The following is a 16,813-nucleotide window of genomic DNA, read 5'->3' on the forward strand; positions in this document are numbered from 1 at the left end:
AGCCCTGAAGCCTACTGTTTTAAAATAAATCTTACTGCATAGTTTTTATCGTTTCTACTTTACAAGTATTGATCCCATTAAACAAACCTCAAATATTATTTGCATACTGAATGACCGGAAGATATTATTTTTGAATGCATCTAGCAGTTTGTATCAACCATTGAAAAAAAAAAAAAAAAATCGTCATAATCCTCGGCAAACGGAAGAACCGGAAATGGACATGGAAAAGTCCTAACGGAGAGACTAAAAATGAAATCGACTTCATAATGTGTTCAACCCCCGCCATTGTGCAGGATGTAGAGGTAATCGGGAAAGTGCGATGCAGTGACCACAGGATGGTGAGGTCCCGAATTAGCCTAAATCTGAAGAAGGAACGCAATAGATTAGTAAGAAAGAAACCCATCAACGAATTAGCGGTGAGGGGGAGGGCAGAAGAGTTCAGGATCTCGCTACAGAATAGGTATTCAGCTCTAACTGAGGATGGCGACATTACCCTAGAGGCAAGGAACAATAATTTCAGAAATATCATTACTGAGTGCGCGGTAGAGGTAGGCGGTAGGATAGTTAGAGAGGATACCGGTAAGCTGTCTAAGGAGACGAAAGATTTGATTAAGAAACGCCAGAGTATGAAAGCTTCCAATCCAACAGACCAGATCGAATTGGCCGAGATATCAAAGCTAATCAATAAGCGCAAGGTGGCCGATATAAGGAAGTATAACATGGACAAAATTGAGCATGCTGTAAAAAACAGGGGAAGCCTTAAAGTGGTAAAGAAGAAATTGGGCATAGGCAAAAACCAGATGTATGCGATAAGGGACAAGGCGGGCAACGTCATCACTAATATGGACAAGATAGTCAAAGTAGCTGAGGAGTTCTATACAGATCTCTACAGTAGCCAAAGTAGTCAGGACCGTAATGAGATTGGCGGTAGGGAAAAACAGTCAGACGTTCCACCAGTGACGAAGGACGAGGTCAAGAAAGCACTAGAAACTATGAAAAGGGGGAAATCAGCTGGAGAGGATCAGATAACTACAGATTTGTTGAAGGACGGGGGGGATATCGTGCTAGAAAAACTGGCCACCCTGTATACGCAGTGCCTGGTGTCATCGACGGTACCGGAACCATGGAAGAATGCAAACATTATCCTCATTCACAAGAAAGGGGACTCTAAGGACCTTAAAAATTACAGACCAATCAGCTTACTGTCTGTTACGTATAAGGTATTTACTAAGGTAATCACTAATAGAATTAGGACAACCTTAGACTGCAATCAAGCAAAGGATCAAGCAGGGTTTCGGAAACGGTACTCTACTATCGATCATATACATACCATCAATCAGGTGATAGAAAAATGCTCGGAATATAACCAGCCCTTATACATAGCATTCATTGATTACGAAAAAGCATTTGACTCAGTTGAAACCTCGGCGGTGATGCAGGCATTGCGAAATCAGGGGGTAGACGAGCCGTACATGAAAGTGCTGGAAGATATATTAGTGGCTGCACAACAACCATAGTTCTGCATAAAGAAAGTAACAAAATTCGCATAAAGAAAGGTGTTAGGCAAGGAGACACGATCTCCCCAGTACTCTTAGAGGAAGTATTCAGAGACTTGGAATGGGAGCAGTTAGGGATAAGGGAAGATGGAGAATACCTCAGTAATCTGCGATTTGCTGATGACATTGCCTTGCTGAGTAACTCAGGGGATGAACTGCAGATAATTATTGATGACCTAGGCAGGAAAAGTAGAAAGGTAGGCTTGAAAATCAATATGCAGAAGACTAAGGTAATGTTCAACACCTCGGGAAGGAACAGCAGTTTAAGTTAGGTAGCGAAGCACTGGAAGTAGTAGGCGAATATGTCTACTTAGGACAGGTAGTAACGGCAGATCCGGACCATGAAAAGGAACTAACAAGAAGAATAAGATTGGGATGGAGTGCATTTGGCAAGTACTCGCAGATTATGACTAGCAGCTTACCGGTATCGCTCAAGAGGAAAGTATACAATAGTTGCATCTTACCTGTACTCACCTTTGGGGCTGAAACGTGGAGGCTAACCAAGAGGGTTCTACTTAAGTTGAGGACAACGCAGGGGGCTATGGAACAAAAAATGGTAGGGGTAACATTAAGAGATAGGAAGTATGCAGATTGGGTCAGAGAAATAACTCAAGTTACTGACATTCTGGTGGAAATCAAGAAGAAATGGGCTTGGATAGGACATTTAGTGCGAAGAGAGGATAACCAATGGTCGCTTAGGGTAACAAACTGGATTCCAAGGGAAGGAAAGCGTTGCAGGGGGCGGCAGAAAGTTAGGTGGGCGGATGATGTTAAGAAGTTCGCAGGGGTCAAGTGGATGCAGCTAGCACAGAACCGGGTTAATTGGAGAAATATGGGAGAGGCCTTCGCCCTGCAGTAGGTATAGTCAGGCTGATGATGATGAATTTTTTTTGTTCGAACCAAGAACTCCAATTTAGGCACGTAAGTATTGAAAAAAAAAATAAAAATTTTTTTTCTACTTTTCGAGTCACACACCTCCCGGCCGAGTCGTGAGCGAAGGTACAGGAGCCCTGTGAGGTAACCGGCACGACCCACGAACAGCTCATCACTGCCACAGTCCAAGAACTTGACTGGCACACAGATGTCAGCTACAGCTGCATACCTGCAAGAGAGGGAACTGTAGTCAGTGCATCAAAAGGAAAAATAACAAGGCAAGACGTGGAGGATTAATGCTTACAGCTTGTGAAAAAAATGACAAATTATGAGAAGAAACTTCTGACACGAGCTCTGTGTACCTTTGTAGCAGTCTAGCAGAATTTTTCTGCGCTTTGTCGTTCTTGTTTTTCCCACATGTGAAGATAGCACCGACTAGCGAAACTAGCACACTTCAGACAAGAGCAGAGCTAATTGTCTTGGTGAGCAACCATGTGAGTAGGACTTCTACTTTTTCTCATTTCATTTCAACTGATGCTTTTTCTCCGTCATTAAAAATAGCCAGAACAAATGCAAAAATTAGAATATATTTTCCATTTGCTTCAAGTTTGAACTATCAAGAGCAACACCGTACCAATGATTCACCGCTCATGTCGCTCTGCACACGCCAGTTCCCTCCACTAATACTCTGCTTTATTTGCCAATATATATCTCTACACTATCTGACAGCCTAGCTTGTACATGATCCTCAAGACGTACTCTGCCCTAAACAAATGAGCAGACACTGAGGCAGTTATGGAGCTCCACATATCTGCTGCTCTTTTTTAACTGTTGCATAAAGTGATTCACCAAACTTCTCAGTCCGCACGTATACATCAATGAATAACGAACTTGCTTCCTTCCTTCCCAATTTTATTACTCTAAGCCAGAGTTTAGACTGCAGTTCACTCTGGGAGGTATTCAAAAATAAATTGGGCAGCCTAATTGATGAATACATCCCAACAAAACTTCTTTCTTGTAAGCGGTGCCGCGACAAACCATGGATCACGCGAAAAATCAGATGGCTTGTCAGGAAAAAACATCGCCTTCTTCAATCGTATAAAAGGAATCGATGCCCTGCTGTATTGCAGTCAATTCGGGCCCTTGGTAGTAGACTAAAAACTGAAATCAAAGCTCATAAGGATAACTTCTTTAATAATCTGGGTTCTAAACTGCGTAGTAACTCGAAGGAATTGTGGACGTTAACGGACGCGAACCAGTCGGAATCCCAAACTTAGACTTCGATGGTGACCTTGTTATTACTAATGGTGATAAAGCTTGCCGCTATAATGCATGTTTTCAATCTGCCTTTCCACCAGCGCACATCGGAGAACTTCCGAACACTAGTGAATCTGTTACCGAAACCATGCCTGAATTGGTTTTTACTTACCAGGGTGTTTTAAAACTGCTTAGTAACATCAGGGCCGCCTCCGCCAGTGGCCCTGATGGTGTACCTACCTTTGTTTTAAAATTATGTGGAATGAAATTGCTCATTATTTAGTCACCTTATTCCAAACATCGCTTAACTCGGCATGTTTGCCAAATGACTGGAAAAATGGTAATGTTGTCCCAGTGCATAAAAGTAAACGTCTCTTGTTAGTTACCGACCCTTTCTCTGACTATTGTGTGTTGTAAAACATTGGAACATATAATTGACAGCGCAGTCATGAAACATCGCGACTCTCAAGACTTCTTTACGCCAGTTCAGCATGGCTTTAGAATGGGTTTTTCCTGTACCACCCAGTTATTTGAGTTCAGTAATGATCTGTTTTCCTCTTTTGACCACGGATATCAAGAAGGGCTTTCTGGCGGGATAGTTGGTGCTGGTGCTCAGGAGGAAATTTAGCTTTACATTGTAAGAAGTGTGAAGAAACTGATTGTCACCCGTTCCTTGAAAGCACAGAGTTCTAAGCGACGGCTAGAACTAAAACGGAAAGGGAGATAATTGAGGCGTTCCTAATCACAAAGAATTTGAAGAATTGTGTGAGCACACTGTCCGTTATGTTTCCTGATAAAGAAATCTTGTACTTGGAAAGGAACACTAAACCGTCCTTTTTAAACCCGCACCCGTACTCTTGTTTTTTCCATCCTTCTTAGATTTTAGCCAGGTTTTTTTTTTCCTTTTCATTGCTCGTGTCGCCTTTACCTTTGTTTTTTGTTGTCTCCCATCTTTCACTCTCAGTTTCACAGTTTTAGCCTCGGCGGTTTTTCTTAGTTTTTAGTTCTTTTCAGCTTACGTCTTCTAGTTGCTCTGCATCTTCATCGTTTTCTACTTCACTGTCGGTTCCGCGTCTCATCCCTTTTGGCTGAGTAAGTTTTACTAATATACAGCATTTTGTTGATGCCCTCATTCATGGTATTGGTAGTATTTTCACTTTCAGGATTTTTATTCTTCCGGTTCCCTGTTATCCTTTTATCAAGTTTCATCATCATCATCAGCCTGATTATACCCACTGTAGGGCGAAGGCCTCTCCAATGTTTCTCCACTTAACCCGGTTCCGTGCTAGCTGCATCCACTTGACCCCTGCGAACTTCTTAACCTCATCCGCCCACCTAACTTTCTGCCGCCCCCTGCTACGCTTTCCTTCCCTTGGAATCCAGTTTGTCACCCTAAGCGACCATCGGTTATCCTCTCTTCGCACTATATGTCCTGCCCATGCCCATTTCTTCTTCTTAATTTCCACTAGAATGTCGGTAACTCGAGTTATTTCTCTGACCCACTCTGCACGCCGGCCTTTTCCATAGACATAAAGGACCTTTTTTACCCTTTGCCGCATGATGCCCTGCTATCATGTGTTGAACAGGCCATTGATAGGATGGGTACCGTTTCGTTCCAGAACAGTTGTGGTTTACATGTTAGCGGCTTTCTAGAATTGCTTGATGTGTACCTGCAATCTACGTTTGCCACCTGGGACAAAGGCTTTTACCTGCAAAAACGAGGAGTATGCATTGGATCATGTATTGCCCCAGTCCTTAGCAACTTGTTTTTAGCCATGCACGACAGAATAATTGAAAGATGTCTCGAAGGTACAAGTGTTGTCCAAGTCTTCAGATTTGTAGATGACTTTTTAATCATAATTGACAATGCCAATGCGGATTTTCATGTAACAACTGAAGACGTGCTTGACACATTCAAGCGAAACTTATCACCTTTAAATTTGACGCATGAAATGCAAAACAACCATTCCATTAGATTTTTGGAGCTAAGACTAAAGTTTTATAATAACCATGTTTGTTGGGGGTATGAACCACGGGGGAAAAAAGGTTTATTACCCGCTGTATCTGTTCACTCGAAGCTTGTAAAACGCAGCGTTGTCAAATATTGTTTTGTAAATGCCCTGACTAAATCCTGTGAGCATATGCTTAAAGAAAGTCTAGCCCTGCAAACTAGACGCCTGTCTGACACGGGGTTCCCGGAGGCCCTTGTAGTTTCTGTGGCCGAGGGCCTGCTCCAGAAAATGAAACAAGTCCGGCAATCTGAAAAGAATGCCGTGACAGGCCCGGATGCACGCAAAAGAGTAGCAGTCATTCCATATATCCACCAGACTTCCCACAACCTAAAGAAGATTGGAAAGCGCGCAGGAGTTGACGTTGTGTTTTCGGCCCCACTCAAACTATCAGTTCTATGCAAAAAAAACTAACTCGTGCTATAGCAAAAAGAAAAAATCATGCATGATTAGACACCAGAATCAGTTTGTCACTTGCGACGAAGGTGTTGTATATCGCGTTCCGTTGTCCTGCGGACGCGAATACATTGGACAAACCGGCAGGTGTATAAATACCAGATTGAAAGAACACAACAAGAATGTAAATGATGGTGATCAGGGCCATCTTGGCACGCACTGTCGTAATGGTGGCGATGAGTCTACACGACGCCGCAAAAAACCTTGCGTGCCCGAGTTCCAAAAAAGCACAATCGTTGCTCGACACAATGATCAGTGTGTCAGGGAGATAATTGAGGCAGTGAACATTGCTCGTACAGAGGAAAGGTGTGTAAGCATGCCATCAGTCGCACTAACCAAGAAAGAGCTGAAGTTTCTGGATCGATGGTGATTAGGGCCTTGTCCTATCGCCTATGCCTTTCATGCTGATTGCTTTTCCTGCTCTTTCCTGCTGAAGCTTCAAATGTGTATAAATGCGTGGCATATCAGAATAATAAACAGCTGGAAGTCAGCGCTCTTTTCACTCTGTCTGTCGTCGTCCCTTCTTGTGGTTCGCGCTGTAATACAAGTTATATATATAGTGGCTGCGCAGCAACCATAGTTCTGCATAAAGAAAGTAACAAAATTCCCATAAATAAAGGTGTTAGGCAAGTAGACACAATCACCCCAGTACTATTCACAGCTTGCTTAGAGGAAGTATTCAGAGGCTTGGAATAGGAGCAGTTAGGGATAAGGGTAGATGGAGAATACCTCAATAATCTGCGATTTGCTGACGACCTTGCCTTGCTAAGCAACTCGGGGGATGAACTGCAAATAATGATTGATGACCTAGACAGGAAAAGTAGAAAGGTAGGCTTGAAAATCAATATGCAGAAGACTAAGGTAATGTTCAACAGCCTCGGGAAGGAACAGCAGTTCACATTAGGTAGCGAAGTACTGGAAGTAGTAGGCGAATATGTCTACTTAGGACAGGTAGTAACCGCAGATCCGGACCATGAAAAGGAAATAACAAGAAGAATAAGATTGGGATGGAGCGCATTTGACAAGCACTCACAGATTATGACTAGCAGCTTACCGGTATCGCTAAAGAGGAAAGTATATAACAGTTGCATTTTACCTGTACTCACCTATGGGGCTGAAACGTGGAGGCTAATCAAGAGAGTTCTACTTAAGTTGAGGACAACCCAGAGGGCCATGGAACGAAAAATGGTAGGGGTAACATTAAGAGATAGGAAGCGTGCAGAGTGGGTCAGAGAAATAACTCAAGTTACCGACATTCTAGTGGAAATTAAGAAGAAGAAATGGGCATGGGCAGGACATGTAGTGCGAAGAGAGGATAACCGATGGTCGCTGAGGGTAACAAACTGGATTCTAAGAGAAGGAAAGCGTAGCAGGGGGCGGCAGAAAGTTAGGTGGGCGGATGAGGTTAAGAAGTTCGCAGTGGTCAAGTGGATGCAGCTAGCACGAAACCGGGTTAAGTGGAGAAACATTGGAGAGGCCTTCGCCCTGCAGTGGGTATAGTCAGGCTGATGATGATGATGAAAGATTTTTTGAAGGTTCAGTTTGAACTGAAAAATGTCAGTACCTTTTCACGCACACCATGAATTCTGAAAGATGGGAGAACATTACAACAGTGTTCAATCCAGAGGCATGATGTGGGACAGTGGGATCATTGGTTTAAGCACAGCGGTTGAGGGTTTTGAGGCATTCTTCATGCCTCTCGAATGGGTTAAGAATGGCAGCAGTTTCTAAACAAAAATGTTGTTATATCTGTACTGTAGTTCGTAAAAGATGCAAATTAACTGCTAGACTGAGGGATTTAAAAATTTGCCCTCGTTGTTATTCCACTTAGTGAGCTCAATTTCAAAAACCAAACGAATTACACTTCGTGCTACAGTAGAATCCGCCTTTTGCGCGAGGATGTGGCGCCATCATGCGGGAGCGGGCGGAAAACACATTGAGCGGCAGTGTAGCAGACGACGCGAAAGCGCACCATACGAAATGGCCACGCCAACGCTGGTAGAATGCGAAAGCTTCCCCCCTTTTTTGGCCTCGGAGCAGAAAGTAGTGACAGTGATTGCAGCATATCATGTTTACGCAGTATGGGGGAAGGTAGAGCGTTTTCACAATCCACTCATAACGCACGTGCGCATATACTATCTTCGTATTGTAAGAGCGTGTAGCGCGGGCCGTGTTCGACTTGACAGAATGAGACGCTCTCAGCGTGCAGGTTTTCGGCAGACAGGAGAGCGTGGGGGCAGAGAGAGAGAGAGAGAGAGAGAGAGAGAGAGAGAGAGAGAGAGAGAGAGAGGGATCTCAAAGGGCAAAGCAGCCAGGGGTTTGTTGATGCTGCAGAGCTAGGTGGAATCGTCTCCTGTGACTTTGAGCGGCGCATATGCGCGGGGTGTCTTGAGTTACCGAGCACAATGCGGTCACCGCGGCGCCGGCATGGTGCAATGGGCATCGCTTCCTCCTCGCGTCATCTACAACCGTGCAGCTATAAGATTTCATCCACGAAGATCGGCAGAGAGGCACATATACACACCCCGTGAAAAGGGCATTGTCCCGGCTGGAATGCACACCTGCAGGAAATGCGCTGCATTTTTCTGGCAATGAATGATTCAGAACTGTAGCCGGTTTCTGGCCTCAGGAGTCAGAACGGATGTGGTCGCAGTGGTGAAAACGTTCTCTGTGCGCAGAGAATGGTCATTCTGATGTGAAAGGATCTCCAACGTTCATTTCTGCCTCCGCCGCGATTTCTGCGGAATCAACAACTTGGTGACACATGTGAATCTCCTACATATCGGATGCGCATCTCGGTCAGGAACCAACCCTGTTCTATGTCCAGAGCGATCTACTCTGCAAGTGAACGAGCATGAACCCTCCAGGAGACTCATTTATTGTGCCGGGCGGTTTCCTTGCCGTTGCAAACGGTTGGACGTAGACGACGATTATCAAGCTCCCTAACGAAGTGCATCTGATTGCGTACACCAAAGGAACAAAATCCGGATGCTTTGGCGTGCACGAAGGTGAGCCTTTAATTTACAAAAAAATACTGTGCGTTGTGCAAGAGTGTCAAGTGCGTCATATACTCCGAGCGGCAAAAACACATACTACAGGTATGTATGCATCTAAACGAAATATGCATGATGAAAAGCACCTACTGGAGTTTTCACCCAGGCTGTAGCACACCAGGGATAGCTGCAATGAGGATTTCTTCGGTGCGTGATTGCTTTAGTTGCGCCGGGGCCTGAAGGCGATGTATTTTGTCCTTTCTTTTCTTTATGTGCGAAAGGGCTAGGTAGCTTAAATATCACAGGCGGCTCTGTGCGCTAGGCCGTAATATTTAGCATGTTTTATCGTGACTGCCTAACAAGAAAAAAAAATACGGCGTTTTAATGCACTGCCGTTCGCGAGCCTCATGACCAGCTCAACCACTCGGCTCGCGAACGGCGGTGCATCACAACAAACGCCCAATTTTTCTTTTCTTTTTAGTCAGGCGGCAGTCGCGATAAAACATGCTAAATATTACGGTCTAGCGCACACAGCCACCTGTGATATCTGCGCTACCCGGCCCCTTCGCACATAAAGAAAACAAACAACAAAATACATCGCCATCAGACGCACCGAACAAATGCTCATTGTTGCTATCACTGGTGGGTTACAGGCTTGGTGCAAACTCCGGTAGATACTTTTCATTCTGCACATTTCCTTTAGATGCATACATACCTGTAACGAAGTGTTTTTCGCACAGTCGAGAGTACGCAGTAGGTAGCTAAGGTCGGCCATTCACATCTTGACGCTTGGTGGCCCTAACTGTAGCTTCACGTCGTTGTTGGCCGCGGCTCGGCGAAGGAAACCTGAAAAACTGCGTCTTGCATCATGGCGCGCTTAGAGAGTGGCAACCGTACGCGGCAGATGTGGTTGGCATCGCTTTGCCAAGCCTGTGACGGCCCCCGTGCCGCCCGGTGCCGCCAGCCCCCGTGCACTGGCGGCGGCGACAAATGGCGTCGACGCCGCTCAATGTGTTTCCATCGGTCGCTGCTACGACTTCGCGCATGCGCAGAAAACTCGCGCAAATGGCCGATTGCGCTACAATAAGCTCGAACTTGGTAGTGAAATTGCGGTCTAATTCCATCCTCTCTGGGCGCTGCACTCTTTTTCTTGTTCATTTATAGTTAAGACATTCTTATGAAGAAGCGGGTACAGTAATGAGCGTCTGTTCATGGCGACGTAGCTGGCACACACACAGTCCGTAGGTGTTGCAAGGTGCAATGGAGGATGCAAATAGATATGGACGTTATACGATTAAACATCTTTGTCATATATGATGTATAAAAGGCATAAGGTATCTAAAAAAGCACCATTTTGCAGCATACCGTAAAAAGGCTTTTTTTAGCCATGAGCCTTGGGAACCATAAGGAGAAGCGAACATTATAAAAAAATTGCTTTCATTTTTTTTTTTTTACTATACTCATGGGAATGCGACGGTTTCACAAGACTTATTCTAAATGTGAAAAAAAAAAAAATTATTTGCACATTATGGGACCACAGCAACTGGATGGGAGGTATTTATTTATAATCTTCCATTTTTAAATCAACCCTATATGTTTAGCAAGTAGCCAGTGAATTTCTAGACATTGTTTTCAAAGCCATGCATCACCAACACCTGATATAGCAAAGAAACTGGTATAGTAAAAATTTTTGCTGGTCTAAGAAACTTAAAAATTGAGAAGCTCTTTTGAAGGAGTCAACAGTATCTCTTGCTGGGCTAGTTGGTGTGACATTGCGTTAAACCAAAGGAAATACAGCGCTAAGTTTTAGACGAACCACACAGAAAGACGGACGGGACAGGCGCTAACTCCAACTAAGTTTATTGAAAGATTCATGTGCATTTATTTTGAAGGAGACTTGACATGTGAAGTATTTTGAAGGAGACTTGAAATTTATATATATATATATATATATATATAGTAACATTTGGTCTGGAACTTCTACTGTGTGAACATTTAACTGCTCAGCATCATGCCTGCATAGAATATTTTGTATTTCACTTATTTCGCTTTCCCCATTTCAGATTTTTGGCAGTTGGAGATACCCTCCCCTCTTCAGCATTTAATTTCTTGGCAGGCCACAACCTTCAACTTGGTCTCTGAGGTCTTCCAGGCAATTTGGGAGATGCTCGGCCCTATGTATCTTGTAAGACCATCATTGCCAGGCGAATGATTGAGGGAAGTAGTTCCCAGCTCTTTGCTTTGTAAATATTTCATATAGCCTGAACCATCAACAGCACCGATGCAATGTAGTTTAGGAATGAAACTTTTCCAGCCTGTGTGCTGGAAAATAAAAAGAAGTGAACATTGGAAATACTCTACACATGATGTGTAATATATCAAAATCAAATTAAATGCTGCATTTTTAAGGAATACGAAATGTTCAGAACCACTGTACCTGATGAAGTGTGTTGCACATATCATGTAGCTTGTTTTTAAGCATATCAACTGCCCTGTATTAAACATTTCTTTGTCCCACTTTTAGATTGCAAATGACTTTGAAAACATATGGCAGATGCCACATTGCATAGGTGCCCTAGATGGCAAGCATGTCAATATAGAGTGCCCAAAAAAGTCTGGCAGCGTCGACAGGAACTATAAAAATGCGTTCAGCAAGTCTATGCTTGCAAATCAGCGATGCCCACTACAGGTATGGAAGTGTAGTTGCTTTAATTACTAATGTTTATGCTGTTAGTAGCACTTACATAAACTTAATTTTTTGCTTAATGTGCGCAGATTTTTTGCAGTGGCTGATCTCTTCTCAATCACCACTGCTTTAGTCGTGGTGTAACTATCCTGTGATGAGGAGTTATTTACGCTCTTTGTTCCCAGAAACAAGCCAGTAATAATGCTATATTAGTATTAAAACCATAAAGACGCCATTAGCAACTTCTCACCTTAGCAAGCAAGGCTCGAGCGACTGAATTTGGATTGTATTTCTAGCTCTTGTAGCTAAAGATATGATACCTTGAATTGTACCACTGAATAGGGTTGTTTTCTTATGTGATGAATTTTCATGCATGTGATGCAGCTACAGTAAGTTTCATATACACTGCATTTTTGGGCTTAGCTGACACTTATCAATAATATTGTCACGCACTTCCTGCGGTCCTGTATTGGAAGAAAATGAGGTTTCCCTCCCGTGCTCCCTGGCTTTCTAAATGAATTTGAAAAGTATAGTCATTCACTTTTGCATTCACCTTCAAAAGAAGCAGCCCAAAGTTCAGTCAGAAATAGTGTCATGGCATTGTTTCTGTGTTACAGTATCGGTATGCACGTCAATATAAGGACTTTCGTCAATTTTTACTCCCCACAGGCAAACAGATGGAACCACTGGCATGTGCAGAGTTATCAGCATTACTGCAAACTATGAGGTGCTTTGAACATTGTACTAGATTTATTACCAGCTGCATCCACATTTCCACCTTTGAAGTAATCACATCTTTATTACTGGCAGGTGGGGCTTATCATGCAGCCCGGATGGCGTTATCACATCCAATGATGCCATTCAACTCACTTAAATCAAATGCCCATTTTCTTTGAGAGATCCTTCTTGACCATGAGGTTAGCCATATGCCATATGTACATTATGTTAATGGCAAGCTAGCAATTAGAAAAACACCAGTATTACACTCAAGTCATGTTAATGTTATATATTTTGGGGATAAGAGTGCCTTCTTTTTGTGTACTCTTCTAAATGCAGTGTGAGCGTAGTAGTGGAAAGGGACGATACTTTCTTGGCAGAGTTTATCCCAAAGCTCGAAACCTTTTACTTTTCGCACTTGCTGAAACGACTAGCAAGACAGGGACCATTTCATTTCATTTCGTTTATTTCACGTACTGAAAGCACGAGGGGGCGAGAGAAAAAAGCTGCCTTGTCGACAGCTTGACAAGCTCGCGCCCCCTAATACATAAGGGCAAGGGCAGACAGTAAAAGCGTTCCGTGAAACAAAATAAAAAATAAAAACACAGATGATGTGAAAAACACAGCTACAAATAGAAATAAAACAGATTAACAGCAATTACATGCAAATTTTACACAGCAAAGAAGCAGCTACATCCTGTACTGAAGTGTTGTAAAAAAAAATATACAGAGCATTTATATACAGAGCGTATAGAATAAAAATCTACATAGAGCAGAATGAAAACAACAATTCAAAATAAACTATACAACACAGTAATATTTCTGATATAATCATGCACTATTTCATTTGAAGCAAGGCTGTTTAACAATCTGGGAATAATGTTTGACAGCATTTGCATTTCGTAGTTTGTCCTTGATGAAGGCACTTCCCATTCTTCTTTGTGCCGCGTATGGTATGGTTGACAGTTTTTGCTTATGTTAGCCAACTGTGATAAGAAGTTAGTTTGCTTTTTGTCTTTAATAAGTGCTTTACACAAACAGAAATCATAATAGTGTTCCATATTTACCATGTTCATTTGTTGTAACAGTGTATCAGTTGAAGATTGTGAAGGTGAGTTGGAGACAACTTTTAAAATCTTATTCTGAACACGAATAATTTTTGCTGCGTTAGTGCGTGTACTGTTTCTCCACACGAGGAAACAGTAGCGCGCAGTAGACAAAAAAAGTGTATGATAAAGCAGAAGCCTTATATTAGACGGAAGTACTTCATGGTGGCAATAAAGCAAACCTGTCGTACGACCTAACTTAGTTGTTATGGAGTCAAACTGTAAATCCCACATCATATGATCTGAAAAAATTATTCCTAATGTTTTGATGCTACTTACAATATCTAATGGTTCTCCGTTTAGGAAGAGAGTGTGGCCTTGTTCTAAATGCTTGCCTTTTGCTCGAAAGACTACTGCTTTTGTTTTCTTAGTGTTTATAGTTAATCCATTTCTGAGTGACCAGTCGGTTAGCTTAGATAAAACTTGATTCCCACGGCGGAAAAGGGCTTCACTGTCACTATCTGCAATAAACAAGCTGGTATCATCAGCATAGATCACGTATTTTACGGACTGATCGATTTGTATTATGTCATTTATAAAAATGTTAAAGAGAAAAGGCCCTAAAATACTTCCTTGTGGGACACCAAATGATGTTGGTTTAGTTAGTGAAGAGCAGTTATTCAATATGGTTTTCAAAGTAAGACTTCATCATATTAAGAACGAGGCTACGTACACCATATAATTTTAACTTCTTCAGCAATAAGTTTCGATTTAGAGAATCAAAAGCCTTACTAAAATCTACAAATATTCCTAAGACATACTTGTTTTGTTCAAAGTTCTGAAGGATGTATTCCTTTTGGTTTAGCAGAGCAAGCTCTGTAGAGCGATTTTTTCGGAATCCCAATTGCGAGTCATGTATTATATTGTGCTTATCTGTAAATGACACCAAACGAGCAAGAAGAACACTCTCTAAAACTTTTGAGAAAATGGGCAATATGGAAATTGGCCAGTAATTATCTAGATTATTTCTATCTCCTTTTTTGTAAAGTATGTGGACTTTGGGAACCTGCATCTCACGAGGAAAGATGCAGACATTGAAATAAAGATTAAATATGTAGGTTAACGGACTGGCAATAATGTCCGCCACAAATTTTACTGGACGAACTTGGATGTCCGAGAAGTCACAAGCAGATTTATTTCTTAATTTCTCAATTACTGCTTGTACCTCTAATTCTGTAACAGGGTTCAAGAAAACTGATTGCGAACACGTTTGCATCGTACAGAGTGCATTGTCGTCGACGGCCGCTGAGAAGGTCAAGTTAACTAAGTAATCATTAAAAGCATTTGCCAGTTCTGTTCCATTTATGGTTCTTCCTTGAATATGTAGTTCCGTGATTGAAGTTTGGGGCTTACCAGTTTCAAACGTGTTTATCTTCTTCCATGTTGTTGTTGTGTCTGAAGCTGTTATAATAACACTGTTGAAATAGTCTATCCTTGCGCGTTTTATTTCCTTGTTAAGACAATTGCGGTACTGCTTAAATTCTTTTAGTTGCTCTGGGTCACTTCTATGCACCCTGAAATTTTAAACAGTAGTGCGTGCTGTAAATAGTGCCAATGTGAATAACAATTTTTTCTCAAGAGCCAGGTATGGTGCAATAAAATCATGTATTCTGTATTGTCATAGTAAAGCAGAGTAAATAATACATCTACATGCTTCACAGCATATACCCCCTGCATGAAATCTCCACAGAGTGAAGACAAAGCACAGTACGCCCAAGTGGACTAGATGTAACCAAGCAATACAACAGCACAGGTCAAAGCTCAATGAAAAGCATCGCACCCCATCACAATTGAACAGAGCATAAAGCAGGATTACAACAGCCCCAACTCGGCATTACAATATACACACTTCAATACAGGTGACCACAGAACAATATTCAAAGGCAGTTCTGCATAACAGCTGTGCCTCATCAATGTGGACAGTTTTGTTTCTGAGCTTAACTTTCCATACACTAACTCGCTCACAGAGATAAGCCACAAAAAAAAGTCGAGCAAAAAATTAAATGTATATTTTGCATGTGTGGGGTGTACAATGAAGTTGAAATAAGAAAAACTTGTGGATTGCTCTGGCTGGCATGAAAACATATGTACATGGACATGACATAGCTTGACATATTGGTTCATAAAGAAATGCCTGCCTAATGACGTGCACATATACACCAAACTGGAATTTATCAGTTCTACAGACAGCAACACCATTTGTCAAGGACTGCAAGTGACAAATACATCAGCCAGGAAACAGGTGAAACCAATGCTCCATTTACGTGTTCTAGCATAAAACAAAATTACAAAGTATTTGTTTTATTCATAACACGGTGATTAAAAGCAGTGTACTAAACTGATCCACTGAATGTACTCTGGAAATTTGGTTGGGTAGGAAGCATCGTAACACAACATATAGAAACTCACAGCTCAAGAACAAAGTTTTTGCTGGGTCTCGAGCAACATCAGGATAGAAGGTACCGAAAGAGCTGATGCATAAGCCGCACTATACCGGACTACTGAAATTACTGAATACCCCGTAAAGACAGCAGGAGTCAGTACACAATAAATTGAATTGAGCAACAGACCATTTTGTGAAGCTCAGCTTAGGAGAATAGAAGTCATGCAAGCACCAAGAGCATTTTAGTGAAATAACTTTATGCCACCTCAACATTAGTCACGAACAACTGACATACTTCTTGCTGACTAACCCCTTCAGTGAAATGAAATTCAATGGAAACCACTAATGAATTTCTTAACCTCATGGCACATGATAGACTCAGTTTCTTATCTCCAGTAATCAAAACCCAACAATTATAACAAGTTGAAAAAAAGTAACAAGGCGTAACATAAGAAAACGATGTTTGGTGCATACAAATTTTTTAACAAAGTTATTCGCATTAACCTGGCCTTGTTATCAAGCCACTACTACATAAGCTACTTATATAACAAAACTCCATGCCTGTGTAGCATATGTGTAGCACCTTCTTTCACAAAGCCTTTCTTCCTATTGGGCCTGCACACTGTTACAACTCGCATTGCTCAAGACATGGGGCACAAATAATTGAACCTCATGTGGTTTCTCAGATAATTAAGTTCTTCTTGCGATAAACCTAGAGACGGTTTTGCAACCTATGCTATCCATGGCTTCAACTTCGATGATTTCGCGGGTGAGTTT

The 16,813-nt window shown here is 42.1% G+C and overlaps 1 protein-coding gene across 1 annotated transcript in view; it reads right to left on the reverse strand.

Moving 5' to 3' along the window:
* The window catches only part of LOC146210036 (lanC-like protein 3), a 75,496-nt gene that overhangs the window by 42,418 nt on the left and 16,265 nt on the right, over positions 1-16,813 (reverse strand). Inside the window, exon 2 of the mRNA XM_084606626.1 lies at positions 2,532-2,658. Within this exon, the coding sequence (XP_084462752.1) occupies positions 2,532-2,658 (127 nt within the window). The remainder of the gene's footprint in view (positions 1-2,531; positions 2,659-16,813) is intronic.

The sequence above is a fragment of the Amblyomma maculatum genome, chromosome 1 (assembly GCF_055883805.1).
Source record: "Amblyomma maculatum isolate TAMU_Amacu chromosome 1, ASM5588380v1, whole genome shotgun sequence".
NCBI classification, from domain to species: Eukaryota; Metazoa; Arthropoda; class Arachnida; order Ixodida; family Ixodidae; genus Amblyomma; species Amblyomma maculatum.